Source organism: Drosophila biarmipes, chromosome 3L, assembly GCF_025231255.1.
Source record: "Drosophila biarmipes strain raj3 chromosome 3L, RU_DBia_V1.1, whole genome shotgun sequence".
Lineage (NCBI taxonomy): Eukaryota > Metazoa > Arthropoda > Insecta > Diptera > Drosophilidae > Drosophila > Drosophila biarmipes.
The window spans coordinates 26,572,080-26,585,398 of NC_066613.1; the positions used below are offsets into that span (position 1 = coordinate 26,572,080).

At 45.3% G+C, this 13,319-nt stretch overlaps 5 protein-coding genes across 6 annotated transcripts; 4 read left to right on the forward strand and 1 right to left on the reverse strand.

The window, feature by feature from the left end:
* Positions 1-26: 26 nt before the first annotated feature.
* On the forward strand, positions 27-2,529 carry LOC108030293 (peptidoglycan-recognition protein LF). The gene is made up of 4 exons (XM_017103129.3): positions 27-253; positions 322-473; positions 1,470-1,854; positions 1,912-2,529. Exons 1-4 carry the CDS (start codon positions 112-114, stop codon positions 2,358-2,360), a joined length of 1,128 nt encoding a protein of 375 aa, XP_016958618.1. The 5' UTR covers positions 27-111; the 3' UTR covers positions 2,361-2,529.
* On the reverse strand, positions 2,493-9,920 carry LOC108030266 (UTP--glucose-1-phosphate uridylyltransferase). 2 transcript variants are annotated; one of them, XM_017103117.3, is made up of 8 exons: positions 9,635-9,920; positions 4,999-5,185; positions 4,847-4,938; positions 3,935-4,281; positions 3,643-3,868; positions 3,436-3,574; positions 2,957-3,366; positions 2,493-2,897 (listed from the first exon to the last, which is right to left on the reverse strand). In XM_017103117.3, exons 1-8 carry the CDS (start codon positions 9,659-9,661, stop codon positions 2,790-2,792), a joined length of 1,536 nt encoding a protein of 511 aa, XP_016958606.1. In that variant the 5' UTR covers positions 9,662-9,920; the 3' UTR covers positions 2,493-2,789. The 2 variants fall into 2 exon arrangements, with proteins under 2 accessions (XP_016958606.1, XP_016958591.1); XM_017103102.3 differs by lacking the exon at positions 9,635-9,920 and adding an exon at positions 8,621-8,830.
* On the forward strand, positions 5,201-6,669 carry LOC108030302 (uncharacterized). The gene is made up of 2 exons (XM_017103140.3): positions 5,201-5,884; positions 5,939-6,669. Exons 1-2 carry the CDS (start codon positions 5,270-5,272, stop codon positions 6,425-6,427), a joined length of 1,104 nt encoding a protein of 367 aa, XP_016958629.1. The 5' UTR covers positions 5,201-5,269; the 3' UTR covers positions 6,428-6,669.
* A 70-nt stretch (positions 9,921-9,990) lies between the features above and the next one.
* LOC108030311 (small VCP/p97-interacting protein) lies at positions 9,991-10,942 on the forward strand. The gene is made up of 3 exons (XM_017103153.3): positions 9,991-10,204; positions 10,277-10,447; positions 10,510-10,942. Exons 1-3 carry the CDS (start codon positions 10,142-10,144, stop codon positions 10,522-10,524), a joined length of 249 nt encoding a protein of 82 aa, XP_016958642.1. The 5' UTR covers positions 9,991-10,141; the 3' UTR covers positions 10,525-10,942.
* A 447-nt stretch (positions 10,943-11,389) lies between these two features.
* LOC108029691 (pyridoxal kinase) lies at positions 11,390-13,256 on the forward strand. Its single transcript, XM_017102154.3, has 3 exons — positions 11,390-11,821; positions 11,891-11,990; positions 12,258-13,256. The coding sequence occupies exons 1-3, from the start codon at positions 11,720-11,722 to the stop codon at positions 12,968-12,970; spliced, it is 915 nt and encodes a 304-aa protein (XP_016957643.1). The 5' UTR covers positions 11,390-11,719; the 3' UTR covers positions 12,971-13,256.
* The last annotated feature ends 63 nt before the right edge of the window (positions 13,257-13,319 follow it).

Consider the following 13,319-nt stretch of genomic DNA (forward strand, 5'->3'; position numbering starts at 1 on the left):
AACAACAAACAAGCCAACTTGTTAACGGGCCCGGGCTCAGTTCAGTTGGGATCGGACTTTCGTCTGGAGAGGAACAATCGCTGTGGCACGGTTCAAGCTACACATCTCAAGATGCAGAAGACAGTGGCAGCAGTGGCTCTGCCGGAAGAGCCAGAAACTGAAGTCAAGAGATTCCCCCGCGAACTCATCTATCTCTGTGCCATTCTCCTGATGCTCGTGGCTCTGGTGACCGGCTATTCCTTTTGGGTGATGAGTAAGTCGCCTAGCGAATCGAACATTGATTGAAACCTAATTGGCATTTCAATTGCTAACCTGGCTTAGCCCACTCCACGAGTTCTCCGAACAAAGGCCTGCACATACTCGATCGCAGTGAGTGGCAGGGGGAACCACCCAGCGGGAAGTACCCGCACCTTAAGCTGCCCGTCTCCAATGTGATCATCGCCCACACGGCCACCGAAGGATGCGAACAGGAGGTGAGTTCACTCGACCTTGGCGGACATTAAAAATCGGTTCAAAATTAAATTTAGTTAAAAAAAACTTATTTGGAAGTTACGCCTAAAATTAACCCTTTGTTTTCCTTGACCATTTTTGGTGTAACTTGGTCAAAAGTGGTCCGAAATCTAAAAGACGCATTGTTATGCACAGCTAAGAAGCTAGACAACTGAACGCAATCATTTCCTGCCTGATTCTAACAACTTAAAAATTTCCCAAATTTTCACTTTTTTGCAAGGGGTAGGGTCGTAATTTTTTGCGAAAATTGGTCAAAAATTAAATTTTTTAGGTAGAAATGCCAATTGAAAGCGAATTTTTTTACGAGTTCAACAAGGTATGACATTCAATTTTTGGACCAATACTTTTATTTTTTCGTTCAAAATACTAATATTTTTTGGGTGGAAAATAAGGATCATCGTTTTTTGGCGTAACTTGGTAAAAAATGGTTCGAAATCTAAAAGACTTACTAGATAATACAGTCACTTTTAAGCTGATTCTAAAAAGTAAGCACAGAATACTTATGACACCAAAAAAGCGTCATTAAGTTTTTAATATTTCAAACATTTGCTGGCTGAAACAAGTTTTATATATGTTCCTTACAAGTTGAGTGCGACCTGAGTATACTTCAACGTTATTTGACCAAATTTAAATATTATTATTATATATGTGGTACATTATTTTAAATTTTTTGTGGGTTTATAATCCAGTCCCATTAAAAAGCCTTCTAAAAAGTGTACATTTTGTATTGATAATCGAAATAAAGCCACATCATAAAACCCACAAAGCTTTTTTCAAAAAATCCCCGCAGGTTGGTTTTTCATGCCATATGCCCCCATACTTTACGGAAACCCCCTTTTGCGCTCTATCTTAAACTAATAGTATACTTTTAAAAAACTTTTAAACAAACATTTGTCATGTTACAAAACGAAGTTAAATTAAGACCTTTTACTTACCTGTACGTATTCCACCTTTACCAGGATGTATGCATATACCGGGTGCAGACTATTCAGGCGTTCCACATGAAATCTCTGGGCTGGGTGGACATTGGCTACAACTTCCTGGTGGGAGGCGATGGTCAGATCTACGTGGGACGCGGCTGGTACATTCAGGGTCAGCATGTCAAAGGATACGGTGCCATATCCGTTAGCATTGCCTTCATCGGAACCTTTGTGAACATGGAGCCATCGAGTCGACAAATTGCAGCTGCCAAGAGGTTAATGGACGAGGGCGTACGACTCCATAGACTGCACCCAGATTACCATATCTATGCCCACCGTCAAGTCAGTCCCACCGAGAGTCCTGGCCAGAGGCTATTCGAACTCATGAAGAAGTGGCCGCGCTTCACGCCAGATGTGACATCATGTAAGGAAATCTTAAAATTGAAATATAAATATATATTTACCTTGGAATCCTTCCCAGTACGCCTCCTTAGCAATGCCACCTTGAAGATTGTGACACGAGCTTATTGGCTGGCCCAGCCTCCAACAGTGCCTCTCAATCCTCTGGAGCTTCCCGTTCAGAGCGTGAGGTTCGTGTCCACCAAGTCTCCGTCTTGTGCCACACAAGCGCAATGCGTTTTCCGAGTGCGCCTCATGCAAAGCTTCCACATCGAGAGCGTTGGATATAAGGACATCAACTACAATTTCGTGGCGGCTGGAGATGGCCACATATACGAGGGCAGGGGCTGGAATCACAGCTGTGAAGCCTCAAAAGATGGAAATGGACTGAATCCCAAGGAACTAATAGTGGGCTTTTTGGATCCTTCGAGTGACAATACAAAGCTAGCCCTGGAACTAATACAACAGGGCGTCAAACTTGGTCACATTAGCAAGGATTACAGACTAATCGACGACTTAGAAAAGTCATAGAAAACTGGAAGCAGGGGGAACGAAGCCATTTCAGTGCAATCCCTGTGCCATCTTTCAAAGTGATATTAATTTAAGAACTAGTTCAAGTCAACGAAGATATCTCATATGGAATACGTCACAATCTCCCTCGTATTTATAGAAATAAACATGCCTTTATTGAGTTTCAACAGCTGCTATCATTTTTTATATCTCATTTGAACGACTATGACTAACATTTTTGAAAACATATTGCGATTAGTTTTTGACTCTAAAAAAAACCAATGAGTGGTTCTACTTAACGATATATACAGATGACACACTTTGTGCTTACAACAATTGGCTAAATGAAATTCGTAATTGGAAATTTGGAACGCGAACATGGCTACTACATAGAACTTAGAAAATTAGGCTACAGTTAGTGAGACGAAATCCAATTGCAGTGGATTTGGCTTAGTGGTCCAAGATGCGCATATTGCCGGAGACGATCTTGTTTTCCAGGATGGCGCCGGCAGGGATATCAATACGGTCGCCATGGTTGGCAATGATAATGACAGTGCCCTGAGAAAATAAGGGTAGAAAATTAGCATACAGAAAGATTCTAAACATTTCAAACTTACACGCAGGGAAACGCCACGACCGAAGGTGACGTCACCGCTCACGGTCAAGTGATCCAGCTCAATGATGTCCGGGATGTTGGCGAAGCGGCCCAGGAACTCCTTCACCTTGGAGAAGTGGTTCTCGCCCAGCTTGACCAGCGGCGTGGTGGGGAACATGCGCTGCGGCGACATCACCAGGCTGCCGTTCTTCAGGGTGTACAAATTCGACATGACCAGCAGCAGATCGGACGACTTCTTCACGGGCAAGAAACGGGAGCGTGGCACGTTGATGCCGATGGCGCCATCGAAGCACTTCATGGCCGCACCCACAGCAGTCTCCAGCTGAATGACACGCGTTCCGTTCTCCAGCGTCTTGTTGTTCACGATAATCTCCATGTTCAAAGTGCGCTCACGCAGAACGCGATCAATGGCTAGGAATATTACAAAGAAAAGACCAGCATTTTAGGCTTGTTTTGTAAGCATTTTCTTAACAAACTCACCTGCCAGGTTGGCCCAAATGTTGTTGGTGTTGAAGAACTTGAAGGTCTTGACCGACTTGAAGTCATCCACGTGCTCCGGGGGCACCTGGGCGATTTCCAGCAGACGCAGCTTGTTCTCCATTTGAATGAGAGTACCACCCTGGGAGAAGAAAAAAATCAATATATTTCTTTACCCCACTATGTATATTATATGCAGCAATCCCTCACCTTAACATCAGCACGGGTCTTGTCGGTGACCTCCATGACAAACTCCACGGGAGTGGTGGCCCTTTCCTCGCCCACAAGCTTGTTGAGGATGTTCAGATCCACAGTGGCGCCCAGGTTATCGATGTTGGACAAGAAGCAGTACTCGCGGCCCTCCTCGATGAACTTCTTCAGCAGACCGGAGTTGCGGAAGGTGTCGTAGAAGTCACCGTGACCAGGTGGGTACCAACTGAGATATGAAAATATATGAGGTTACAATGCAGAACATTATTATAGAGCTTTGAGAGAAACTCACGCCTCCATATCCTTTTCGATCTCAAAGTCCTTGGCCACGGGCAGATAGTGCTCGCGACTGATGCGCGGGAAGCAGCTCTGGTTGAAGGTGTGGATCTGCACCCGGAAACCCTTGTACTTGCGCACAATCTTCTCGGTATCCTCGTCGGTGTTGAACGAGTTCATCAGCACCAGCGGCACATTGGCATCGTAGGTCTTGTTGAGATGCTCGATCTGCTGGACGGTCAGGTCCAGGAAGGTCAGGTCCGAACGCACGGGAATCACACTCTTGGGACCATGGCAACCCATCGAGGTGCCCAGACCTCCGTTCAGCTTGATGACCACCAACTTGTCCAGCATGTTGCGGATCTAAATGCCAATCGAAGAGATTATTAAAAGTTCTTTAGCATGGAACAGCACTAGGATGGTGTGTTAGAGAGCAGAGGTTTTGGTTATGCTGCAGTGATAGCCGAATTTCATTTAGGTTTAGTACTACAGCGCAGAGTGACTACAAACTAAGGCAAAACTACAACAAAAACTAGGTTCAAAATCTAAACAAAGCGTCCAAAGCCCAATTAGATTAGATTCGAGCCGTGTTTTCTTCTATTTTTTAGAGAAACAGAGCAGGAGCGGCAGAGAGATTGAGTGAGTGAGAGCCGTGAAGCGTAGAAGTTTAGGTAAGGGAAAACGCTTTTACCTCATTCTAGGTGCGATACACGCGATTATGCATAGTATTTATAGGCAGACATAGCCATATTCAGATATTCAGTATTCAAATCAAAGAACATGAAAGTATGCAAAGTTGGTAAAACAAATTAAGAGGGTTGTAATATCGTCGGCATGAGTTCGACTCGGTTTTTTTTTTGTTTTCGGTATCGAGTTGTGATTCTGGGCGGGATAACTTGTGGGTCTAGATGACAGGCCCTCTGCATACCTGCTCGTTCTTGGGCGCCTTAAGGTTGGAGTAGTTCATCACGGCGTTTTCGGGCAGCTTCTGGATCTTGTTCCAGTCCAAGGCGGGACCCTCTGAAAGAAAGAACTTTGAATTATACCATACATTTAGGCAGCATTTCAAGGCGTATTTACCCTCCTGAATGAAGCGCCCGAACAGATCGGCGAAGCGTTCCATTTCCGCCTTGAGGGCAGGCTGGCGGGCCTTCTCCGTGGTCTCCAGCAGACGGTCCACATCGTGCTCCAGCAGCCGCAGGGCATCCCGCTTGGTCACCTCGTGGAACTCCTTTGAGTCGGACGGTGCTCGCGAGTGGCCGCGCACCTGTAAAAAGAAACACCATAAGTTACACTTGGAAAAACTTTCGAGGCACAGCGATTAGTGTGGCTAGCAAAGCGCATCCGGCAGATGCGCACTCAAGTGACAAAATTAGTGGAGGAAGCGCTGACAAAATTGGTGGCTTCGCCTGAAGCTGTCGCAAGTCCAATTACAAGCTTGGGTGGCAGCCATCCAGACGAGGGCGTTGCCAAAGACCAACATTACTCCGAAATCGGCGACAGTTTTCCCCCAAGCCTGGTGATGACAAGTCGCTGGCTGCTATTGAGTTTGCTACTCTATCTGGGTGGCCAAGAGGTCTCCTCGGGTGTGATGGACAACTTCAACGACGGCCTGAAGATGGCTGGTCAAATGTTTGGCATCAACACGGCCGCCGATGTGGCCAATCTGGTGGCCAAGGCCTTTTCCGGCCAATCCATGGCCAATGTGCCCAACTTGATAAGCTACGTGCAGAAGAGCTTTAAAGGGCCACCGGGTGAAGAGGAGCCGCAGGAGGACCAATCGGAGCAGGAGTCGGAACCGGAAAACGCCCAGGAAGAACCTCCGGTGGAGAATAGCACGCGCAGACCACCTCCAGTTTCCTTTAACTCCGGGCAAATGCTCACCAATATGCTGAGGATGGTGGGGTTTGATACCCGCAAAATAGGAGCACTAGCACTCAACGCCATAATTATGATTGCCCAGGCGGTGAGTCGAAAACTTTCTCCTTGTTTTTCTTTAACCCAAAGGTATATTCTTCAGATTGGCAGTTCCCTGATGCAATTCAATCGAGGAGGAGGCGGATCACAGATCGACGCCTCGGATTCCGTGTACGAACCCAGTGACCATCGCCCGAGATCCCTCTCCATGGGCTCGCCCATCGACTGGTTCATGCAGCGCACCGATCGACATAGCAAACGCCTCATGCGGGACATCATGGATCGGGACCTGCCCGAGCACATAGTTGAAATGATCGAGTCCAAGGAGAAACCGGAGGAGGGGCAAAAGGCCGGATGTTTGAAGCTCCTCATGTGCAAGGGTAAACCCATCATTTGGGGAATGCAGGAGTCGCTGAAGAAACGCCTGGCTGGTGAGTCCGAAGAGCCCGAGGAAACCGATAGCTTCTTTGACAAGAAGATATTCTTCAAGCACTTGCCCAGTCTTCAGGACTTCAGAGTGCACAGTGCTAGCTGCGAGGCGAAATACCATGAGGAGTGCCCCAAGAACGCCACTACCGGAAGCTTCTATTGACAGCACCTTATCTTCAGTTAAATATTGTAATCGGCACATTAGTTCTTGGCAAAAAGTTAAAAGATATTAGATACGTTTTGATACCAGAGAAGTTATTCGAAGTTTTATTAATACTAGCAATGGTTAAAGTTAGTTGTTCTTTAAAATGTTTTACTATTTCAATTGGAAAATAAACAAGTCATCTATCAAATAGTCATTTTGTGCTATGAGTTAGCTACAATTACGTTTATTTTTAAACACTATGGCGTATTCAACATATTACGTACTGAACACTTTTCCAGAGATCATCATCTGTGGACCCAGCAAACCCAGACTATTCAAGCACCTAATGATGCGTTCGACATTCCGATTTGTTCAAGGATGATTACAGAGATAAGCCTCATCCAACCGGGATTAGAGTCCCGGCGTAATGTTCCATGAAACGACCTCTAAAAATGCAAATGCCCTGGAAAATTGTGCAATAATTTCGCAAGCAACAATCGCAAGTTTGTCAACTAGCGCCGCTACTATCGCCCGGCCTGATAACTAATCCTATGGCATTTTACGACTTCATCATTGCCTTACTATTTCGAGAACTAATCATCTAATCTGGGCGTTCCTCAAGTCATGTCCACGTAATTTCTCTCGTCATATCAATATCTTGCAAGCGAGTTCTGATAATCAAATTTAGATTTGACCATTAGAATAATGCCAAGAACGTCGACAATGACGAAATAAGGTTCAAGCAACTTTGATAACTTCCTTCTTATCAGGCTTCTTTCTCGCACCTTTCGTAACAGATGGGCCACTGCCCATCGATAATAGCTCGGTAATAATGATTTGAAAAATGAAAATATGCAATCGTAAAAAAGCCATAATGGTGGGGTAAATATTTACAATTTAATGTGTGGACTTGACATTGACATTTGGACAAGGTTGTCATTAGCTCTTGCAGATGGCAAACCCAATATGCGGGGGGCAAACAAAGCGAAGAACCAAACAAAAACATTAGGAGGAGCGACAATCGCCATAAGACCAAGCGCCACCTATCGGTCGGATCGGTTCGAAGCCTTGTCAATCAAGACGGACAAATGCAATTGACTTATGCATAATAAGTGCTGTAATCGCTGCTTGCTTTTCGAAATCATTACGCAAAGGCGGAATAATGAGCAGAGGGTACGAGTGAAAAACACACGTGCCACGCCCACGGCGCCTACGCCGATGCCAGACGATTGCATGTGGGTTATTTATAAAGCAACCGATGAGCCATCCGAGCCCCGAGCTCCAAGCCCCGGCGATAAGCCAAAGTCAGAGGGCAGGTGTTTGAACTTCGGCAAGGTCAGCATGCTCAAGATAATTTGCTAACGTTTCATTGATGCTTCTGCTGGCGCCGCTTTTTGGTAAAAGGCTTGTGCATTTCATAACACACTCTTAGCTGGGAGACCTCTAAGATCACACAAGCAAATGGTCACATTTTGACACCTAGTGCTCTTGGAGGGGTTTTATAAACAGAAAGATCTACCGACCTGTAAGCAAATCTTTTCTTTTTCTTTATCCCACCCACCTACCAAATTTCATATCTTAAGGATGTCAATTTTAAGGATCGATCCCCAAGTACTCTCCCGCTCTCCCCAAAAAGTATGCAAAAAGCCCTTTCAATATTGATCCTACAAATAGAAGTCCTAAACTTCTACGTACTAACCGGTAATTAAAGTAAATTTTGATTTTGGACCGTGTCTGATTTTGCTTCTCAGATAAGATACGAACGCAGGTTCAAAAAAAAAGAAACCCCTTATGATTGGAGGGACGCCTTATAAACGAAATAGAACAGTTCTAAGTAGAGTTTTCTTTAGAAATAAAATATGTAGCTGATTAAGTTTTGCGATGGGCGGAAATACAAATTCGTAGACACCAGAACAAAAAGGTTTTTGTTTTATATGTAGGTCGAATGGGCTGATAACATTTGGAATTTACGTATTAAAATTGTTACATGATAAGAACTTATTTACAGAGGTGTGTTTGGTGTTCTTTCATTGGCATGAAATATATTTTTCTGTCTTTCAGTTCGGTAATGAGACATTATGAGATTTATGGACCGTATGTAGACCAGAAATCATAACGACTTTCCAGTTTAAAGAGCCGTAAAGATAGCTCTTCGAACTTGGCCCGAATATCGCGTTACGAACTGATTCTCGGGGAATCTAGAGAACTTACACCGGCGCGCTCCAGCAGCACATCGATGGGTCTGATACCGGAGGGCATTGCGAACTATGGAGCACCACTGCCTTTAATAAAAGTATCTCACTATGCGAGTCTTGACTTTCTGTAGTGTTTGGCTTTGCACTCGCGGTAAGAACGTAAGAGAGGGAAAAGAGAAGCCAACACGAAAACGAAGCTCGCTGGTCGAGTGTGCAATTGAAAATAAAGCTGGGATCCAAACGAAATTTGAATTTCAATACGAAATTTGTCCAACTCTCGGCGGCAGCGGCAGCGGCGCGGTGACGTTGACGTGGACGTCGGCAGCGGCAGAACGACACTGAAAAACGCGGCGACAAGTGAAGTGAAGCCAGCAACAAGTGATAGCAATAAAAATATACAATATACATAAGCCAGCATGTGTGTGTGTGTTGAGCAAAACAAAAATTAAACAAAAGGAACAAGAGGAAACAACAAGCCGGCACTCAGCAGCGCGAGCGAGGGGGATGGCTAGATGGCGGGGGCCGGAGGAGGAGGAAGGAGCGGGCGCTTATCAGTAAAACAAAACAAAAACAATGCGTACGCCTGTTCTGCTACTACACTTCCAGGGGCATGTTGCAGTGATAAGAATCCAGAAGATATATTCCACGATTATTCCAACTAACAATTACTAGCCAAATTTGTTGTTGGCCTCCCCAAAAAGACACACGCACACTCTTGCAAACCCCCAGCGACGAGGGCGGCGACACATGCCCGTGCTTTGAGGTCACTTGAAGGTTAGCGCTAACCAAATGCAGTACATGAAGCAAAGAAAAACAAAGGCAAAAACGAGTTAAGAGGGCAATTATAACTAAGGAAGTGGGCCCGTAAATAGAGCCCCAACTGGAACCGGCAAAGTGCGTTGCATACGCTGGAAAGTGCAAGCTGCACTCACACCAGAGCAGCGAGAGGGGCTTGGAAGGGCTGGGGGAGAGAGAGAGCGGAACTCCCTCCTGTCCACCTTAATTTTAAACTGTAAACTTAAAAACTCACCTTAGCTTCGTGTGGAACATCCAACATTTTAAGGCTTTTTTCTCCGAAGTAATTTCGTCACTGAATAATTTAAAAATTAAGCGTCACTAATTAGTTGTTTTTGCGGAACACACAGAGCGGTACACGAAAGCGAACACACACGGAACCCGCAGCTATATGTAGACAAGTCGGGTTTCCAAAGATTATTTAAAGCTGTTTCGAAGCGACGATACCAACAACAAGAACGGGCGCTGCGATATTAATTTATTGGTCCAATTTTGAAAGATCTCGGCGTTCTCGGCTGCTTCTTCTTCCTGGCCCCCAAAGAACAGCTGCGCCTAACAGCACGGGGGCTAACATAACAGCACTCTGTTAGCCAATCAGCTGTGACAGCAAAACAAAGGGTGAAAGAGAGGGCGAAAACTACGCAGAAATTCCCAAAGAAGCCCTATGTTTTCGGAAAAACTTAAGAAAACATCATAACAAAGTGTTGGTTAAAGAAACAATTGAATTTCATAAACATAAAACATGGGAATGTGTCTTTCTTGCTGCGGCCAGAGCGCCGAGGAAACCAACCTAATGCCATCGCCTGTAAGTTTGGGTGTCTTCAGGAAAACCCTTTGAAACCGAGGAAAACTGGGAAAAACCTGTGTGATTTTCCAGGAGGAGCGCCGGCAGCAGCAGCTGGATGCGGCGGAGAAGCGTCGTCAGGAGAACGAACATCGGGGCATTAAAAATCCGGAAAGCGTACGGCGACAGCAACAAAGAGCGGAGGAGCTGCAGCGCCGGGAGGAGGAGGCCGCCCGCCAGGGTCAAGGACAGTCCAATCTAAGGGTGACACCATAAAAAACCGTGCCTCTCAAGCTCCCTTACTAACTAGCCCTTCGTACTTTCAGTGGCAAACGAGCTAAAAGGAGGAGGGAACACCCAAAGCTTATGAAGCACATCCACCTCTGTATGCTAACTGCCTTTGTCCAGGCCTTTTGTACTGCTCCGTATTTGTATTGTACGATATACACCCCGTATTCCGGTCTCTATATGTATACCCTTCATCTTTGTAATCGGCCACCTTTGATCTACCATCATCGGGACTTTTAGCTGGCGACCAAACTGTACAACCAAAAATAAATGTAAACCAAATTGTTATCAGTGATCATAAAACACAAAAAAAATCTAAGCACGGCATAGTTTGACTAAGTCCGGAGGATTACCTGTGTTCCTTAGTGGAGGATCTAGCTCATTTTGTCATTCCTGTTTTATTAAATCTACTATTATGTTGAACATAGCACTTAAATCAAAAATAAACCTGTTTTACATACATATCAAGAACTAATTTTTGAGACAACTAGTTTTAAAATAAGGCTTTTCATACTATCAAGGTGTATCTTGTCTGTGAATTCATTTTTCTATCTTTCCACCTTTTCCCCGTAAGTACGGTTACAAATCAGATTATAATGTCATTATTATGGAAGTACTTTGGCTACAAAATTCAAAAGTAAGTAATTTCCAATATTATGATAAGATATATTCCTTAAAATTTTTTTTTATAAAATAACAGTAGGATTACAACAAACTCAATTTAAAATATATTAAATCATAGGTTAGGAAAAAGAATAATATTTTTGTAAAAACATAAGTATATTATATATTATTTTAAGATATGTTAAATATTATCGGATCCAGATCAGTTTTCTGGCCATGTCGATAGCTGGAACCGATGGTTATCCACATCTGGTGGTGGCTCACGGCCACCTGGTAACACTGCCTCCCGGGGGTGGTGATAGAAGGGGGTGTTGTAATGGCTGAGATTGCACTCCAAGGCCGGGCAGCGACAACTCGTTAACCTAATAGACGTCCCAACTCTTATATTTTGTTTTCGCGGAGTCCACTCACTGTTTATACCCCTAATCTTCCCCTGAGAGGGTACTCCTCGGTTATCAGCTATCAGTTATCAGCTGGAGAAGCTATGAACGCCCGCTCCCTCGCTGATAACATGGTCGTCAGCCATCTCTGAGTGCGTGTGTGACTTGTAGACCCAGTGGCTTCGTTCGCTCATTAGTCGGTGGTCACTCGGCGCGGAAAGTTCCAGGGAAAAGCGCAGGGAAAATGGCAGAGACAGCTCCATCGGGAATCAAGCGGGTTTTGTCCATCCAGAGCCATGTGGTGCACGGATATGTGGGCAACAAGGTGGCCACCTTTCCCCTGCAGGTCAGCGTTCTTGGTTTTTATCTCTCGGGAGTTTCCACTCACTTTCGCCAATTAATTATCTACCCATAGTTGTTGGGCTTCGATGTGGACCCCCTGAACTCGGTCCAGTTCTCCAATCATACCGGCTATAAGACCTTCAAGGGTCCCGTCTCCAACGAGAAGGAGTTGGGTAAGGTCAACTAAATATTATGTACAGATGTCTTTAAGTTCAAGGGGTTCTATAATAACAGTACTTTCTATATAAGTACTACGATAACACCCCCTTTATATGAAAGTAACCTATCAAAATAATAATTCTCTTTAATCACATTGCTAGAACTAGAAAAACTGGTTTTATGCATCATTAATATCTAGTTCTCTACTAAAAACGACAAATAATATTAAGTATTTTCATCATATCCACATATTATTATTTTTTAATAACTGACCTTTTCAGCCACCATTTTCGAGGGGCTGGAGGAGAACGCGCTGCTGCCGCTCTACTCGCACCTGTTGACCGGCTACATAGGCAATCCCCTGTTCCTGCGCCAGGTGGGCTACATTGTGAAGAAGCTGCGACAGGCCAATCCGGGCCTGGTCTACGTCTGTGATCCCGTGATGGGCGACAATGGCCAGCTGTATGTGCCCAAGGAGCTGCTTCCTGTCTACAGGGATGAGATCATTCCCCTGGCCGACATCCTGACGCCAAACCAGTTCGAGGTGGAGCTGCTCACGGAGAAGGAGGTGCGCAGCGAGGCGGCCGTTTGGGAGGCCATGGATTGGTTCCACCAGCGCGGCATCAAGACCGTGGTCATCTCCAGCAGTGACCTGGGCCAGCCGGGCGTGCTCCGGGCCTTCCTGAGCCAGGTGAATGGACCCCGTCTGGCCATCGACATCCCGAAGCAGGGCGGCAAGGATCTGGTCTTCACCGGCACCGGTGATCTGTTCGCCTCCCTCTTCCTGGCCCACAGCCATGGCAGCAAGGATATAGCCAATGTCTTTGAGAAGACCATCGCCAGCCTGCAGGCGGTGATCAGGCGCACGGTGGCTGCTCTGCCGAACGGTGGAAACGGTCCTGTGCAGGCAGCCGAGCGGGAGCTGAAGCTGGTGCAGTCCAAGGCGGACATTGAACAGCCCCAGGTGCTCCTCAAGGCGCAGCTACTCAACTAGACGGGGAGCGGAACGATTACCTTTAACACATATGCTCATTCTACTTGTTCACGGACAATAACCTTTTGATACCTTAAGATCAGCATTTGTGTGCATTGTTATAACGATATATGATCATGTTAAATCTGAAGAGTGACAAGTTAAGTACCACAAACAATGATAAACCGCGGAGATCAAATACATATGCTCATACGGACAAGCTTTGATACCTTAAGTTACACTTTTATATGCATTATTATAACTATTAACTATACAAATATAAATTTATGACCATTGTAAAACTAAAGAGTGACAACTGCTGACATCTCAAAAGACCCAGGCGATACGGTTCTTGCCCTTGGCGACCGAA

Coding starts and splice junctions, on each gene's coding strand:
- LOC108029691 (XM_017102154.3), top strand. CDS start 11,720: ATGGCAGAGACAGCTCCATCGGGAATCAAGCGGGTTTTGTCCATCCAG. Junction 11,822..11,890: donor TGGCCACCTTTCCCCTGCAG/GTCAGCGTTCTT, acceptor ATCTACCCATAG/TTGTTGGGCTTCGATGTGGA. Junction 11,991..12,257: donor CTCCAACGAGAAGGAGTTGG/GTAAGGTCAACT, acceptor TGACCTTTTCAG/CCACCATTTTCGAGGGGCTG.
- LOC108030293 (XM_017103129.3), top strand. CDS start 112: ATGCAGAAGACAGTGGCAGCAGTGGCTCTGCCGGAAGAGCCAGAAACT. Junction 254..321: donor CTATTCCTTTTGGGTGATGA/GTAAGTCGCCTA, acceptor AACCTGGCTTAG/CCCACTCCACGAGTTCTCCG. Junction 1,855..1,911: donor CACGCCAGATGTGACATCAT/GTAAGGAAATCT, acceptor AATCCTTCCCAG/TACGCCTCCTTAGCAATGCC.
- LOC108030311 (XM_017103153.3), top strand. CDS start 10,142: ATGGGAATGTGTCTTTCTTGCTGCGGCCAGAGCGCCGAGGAAACCAAC. Junction 10,205..10,276: donor CCAACCTAATGCCATCGCCT/GTAAGTTTGGGT, acceptor GTGATTTTCCAG/GAGGAGCGCCGGCAGCAGCA.
- LOC108030266 (XM_017103102.3), bottom strand. CDS start 8,668: ATGCCCTCCGGTATCAGACCCATCGATGTGCTGCTGGAGCGCGCCGGT. Junction 4,939..4,998: donor CGGGCGCTTCATTCAGGAGG/GTAAATACGCCT, acceptor TCTTTCTTTCAG/AGGGTCCCGCCTTGGACTGG. Junction 3,869..3,934: donor ATCGAAAAGGATATGGAGGC/GTGAGTTTCTCT, acceptor TTCATATCTCAG/TTGGTACCCACCTGGTCACG.
- LOC108030302 (XM_017103140.3), top strand. CDS start 5,270: ATGCGCACTCAAGTGACAAAATTAGTGGAGGAAGCGCTGACAAAATTG. Junction 5,885..5,938: donor TAATTATGATTGCCCAGGCG/GTGAGTCGAAAA, acceptor TATATTCTTCAG/ATTGGCAGTTCCCTGATGCA.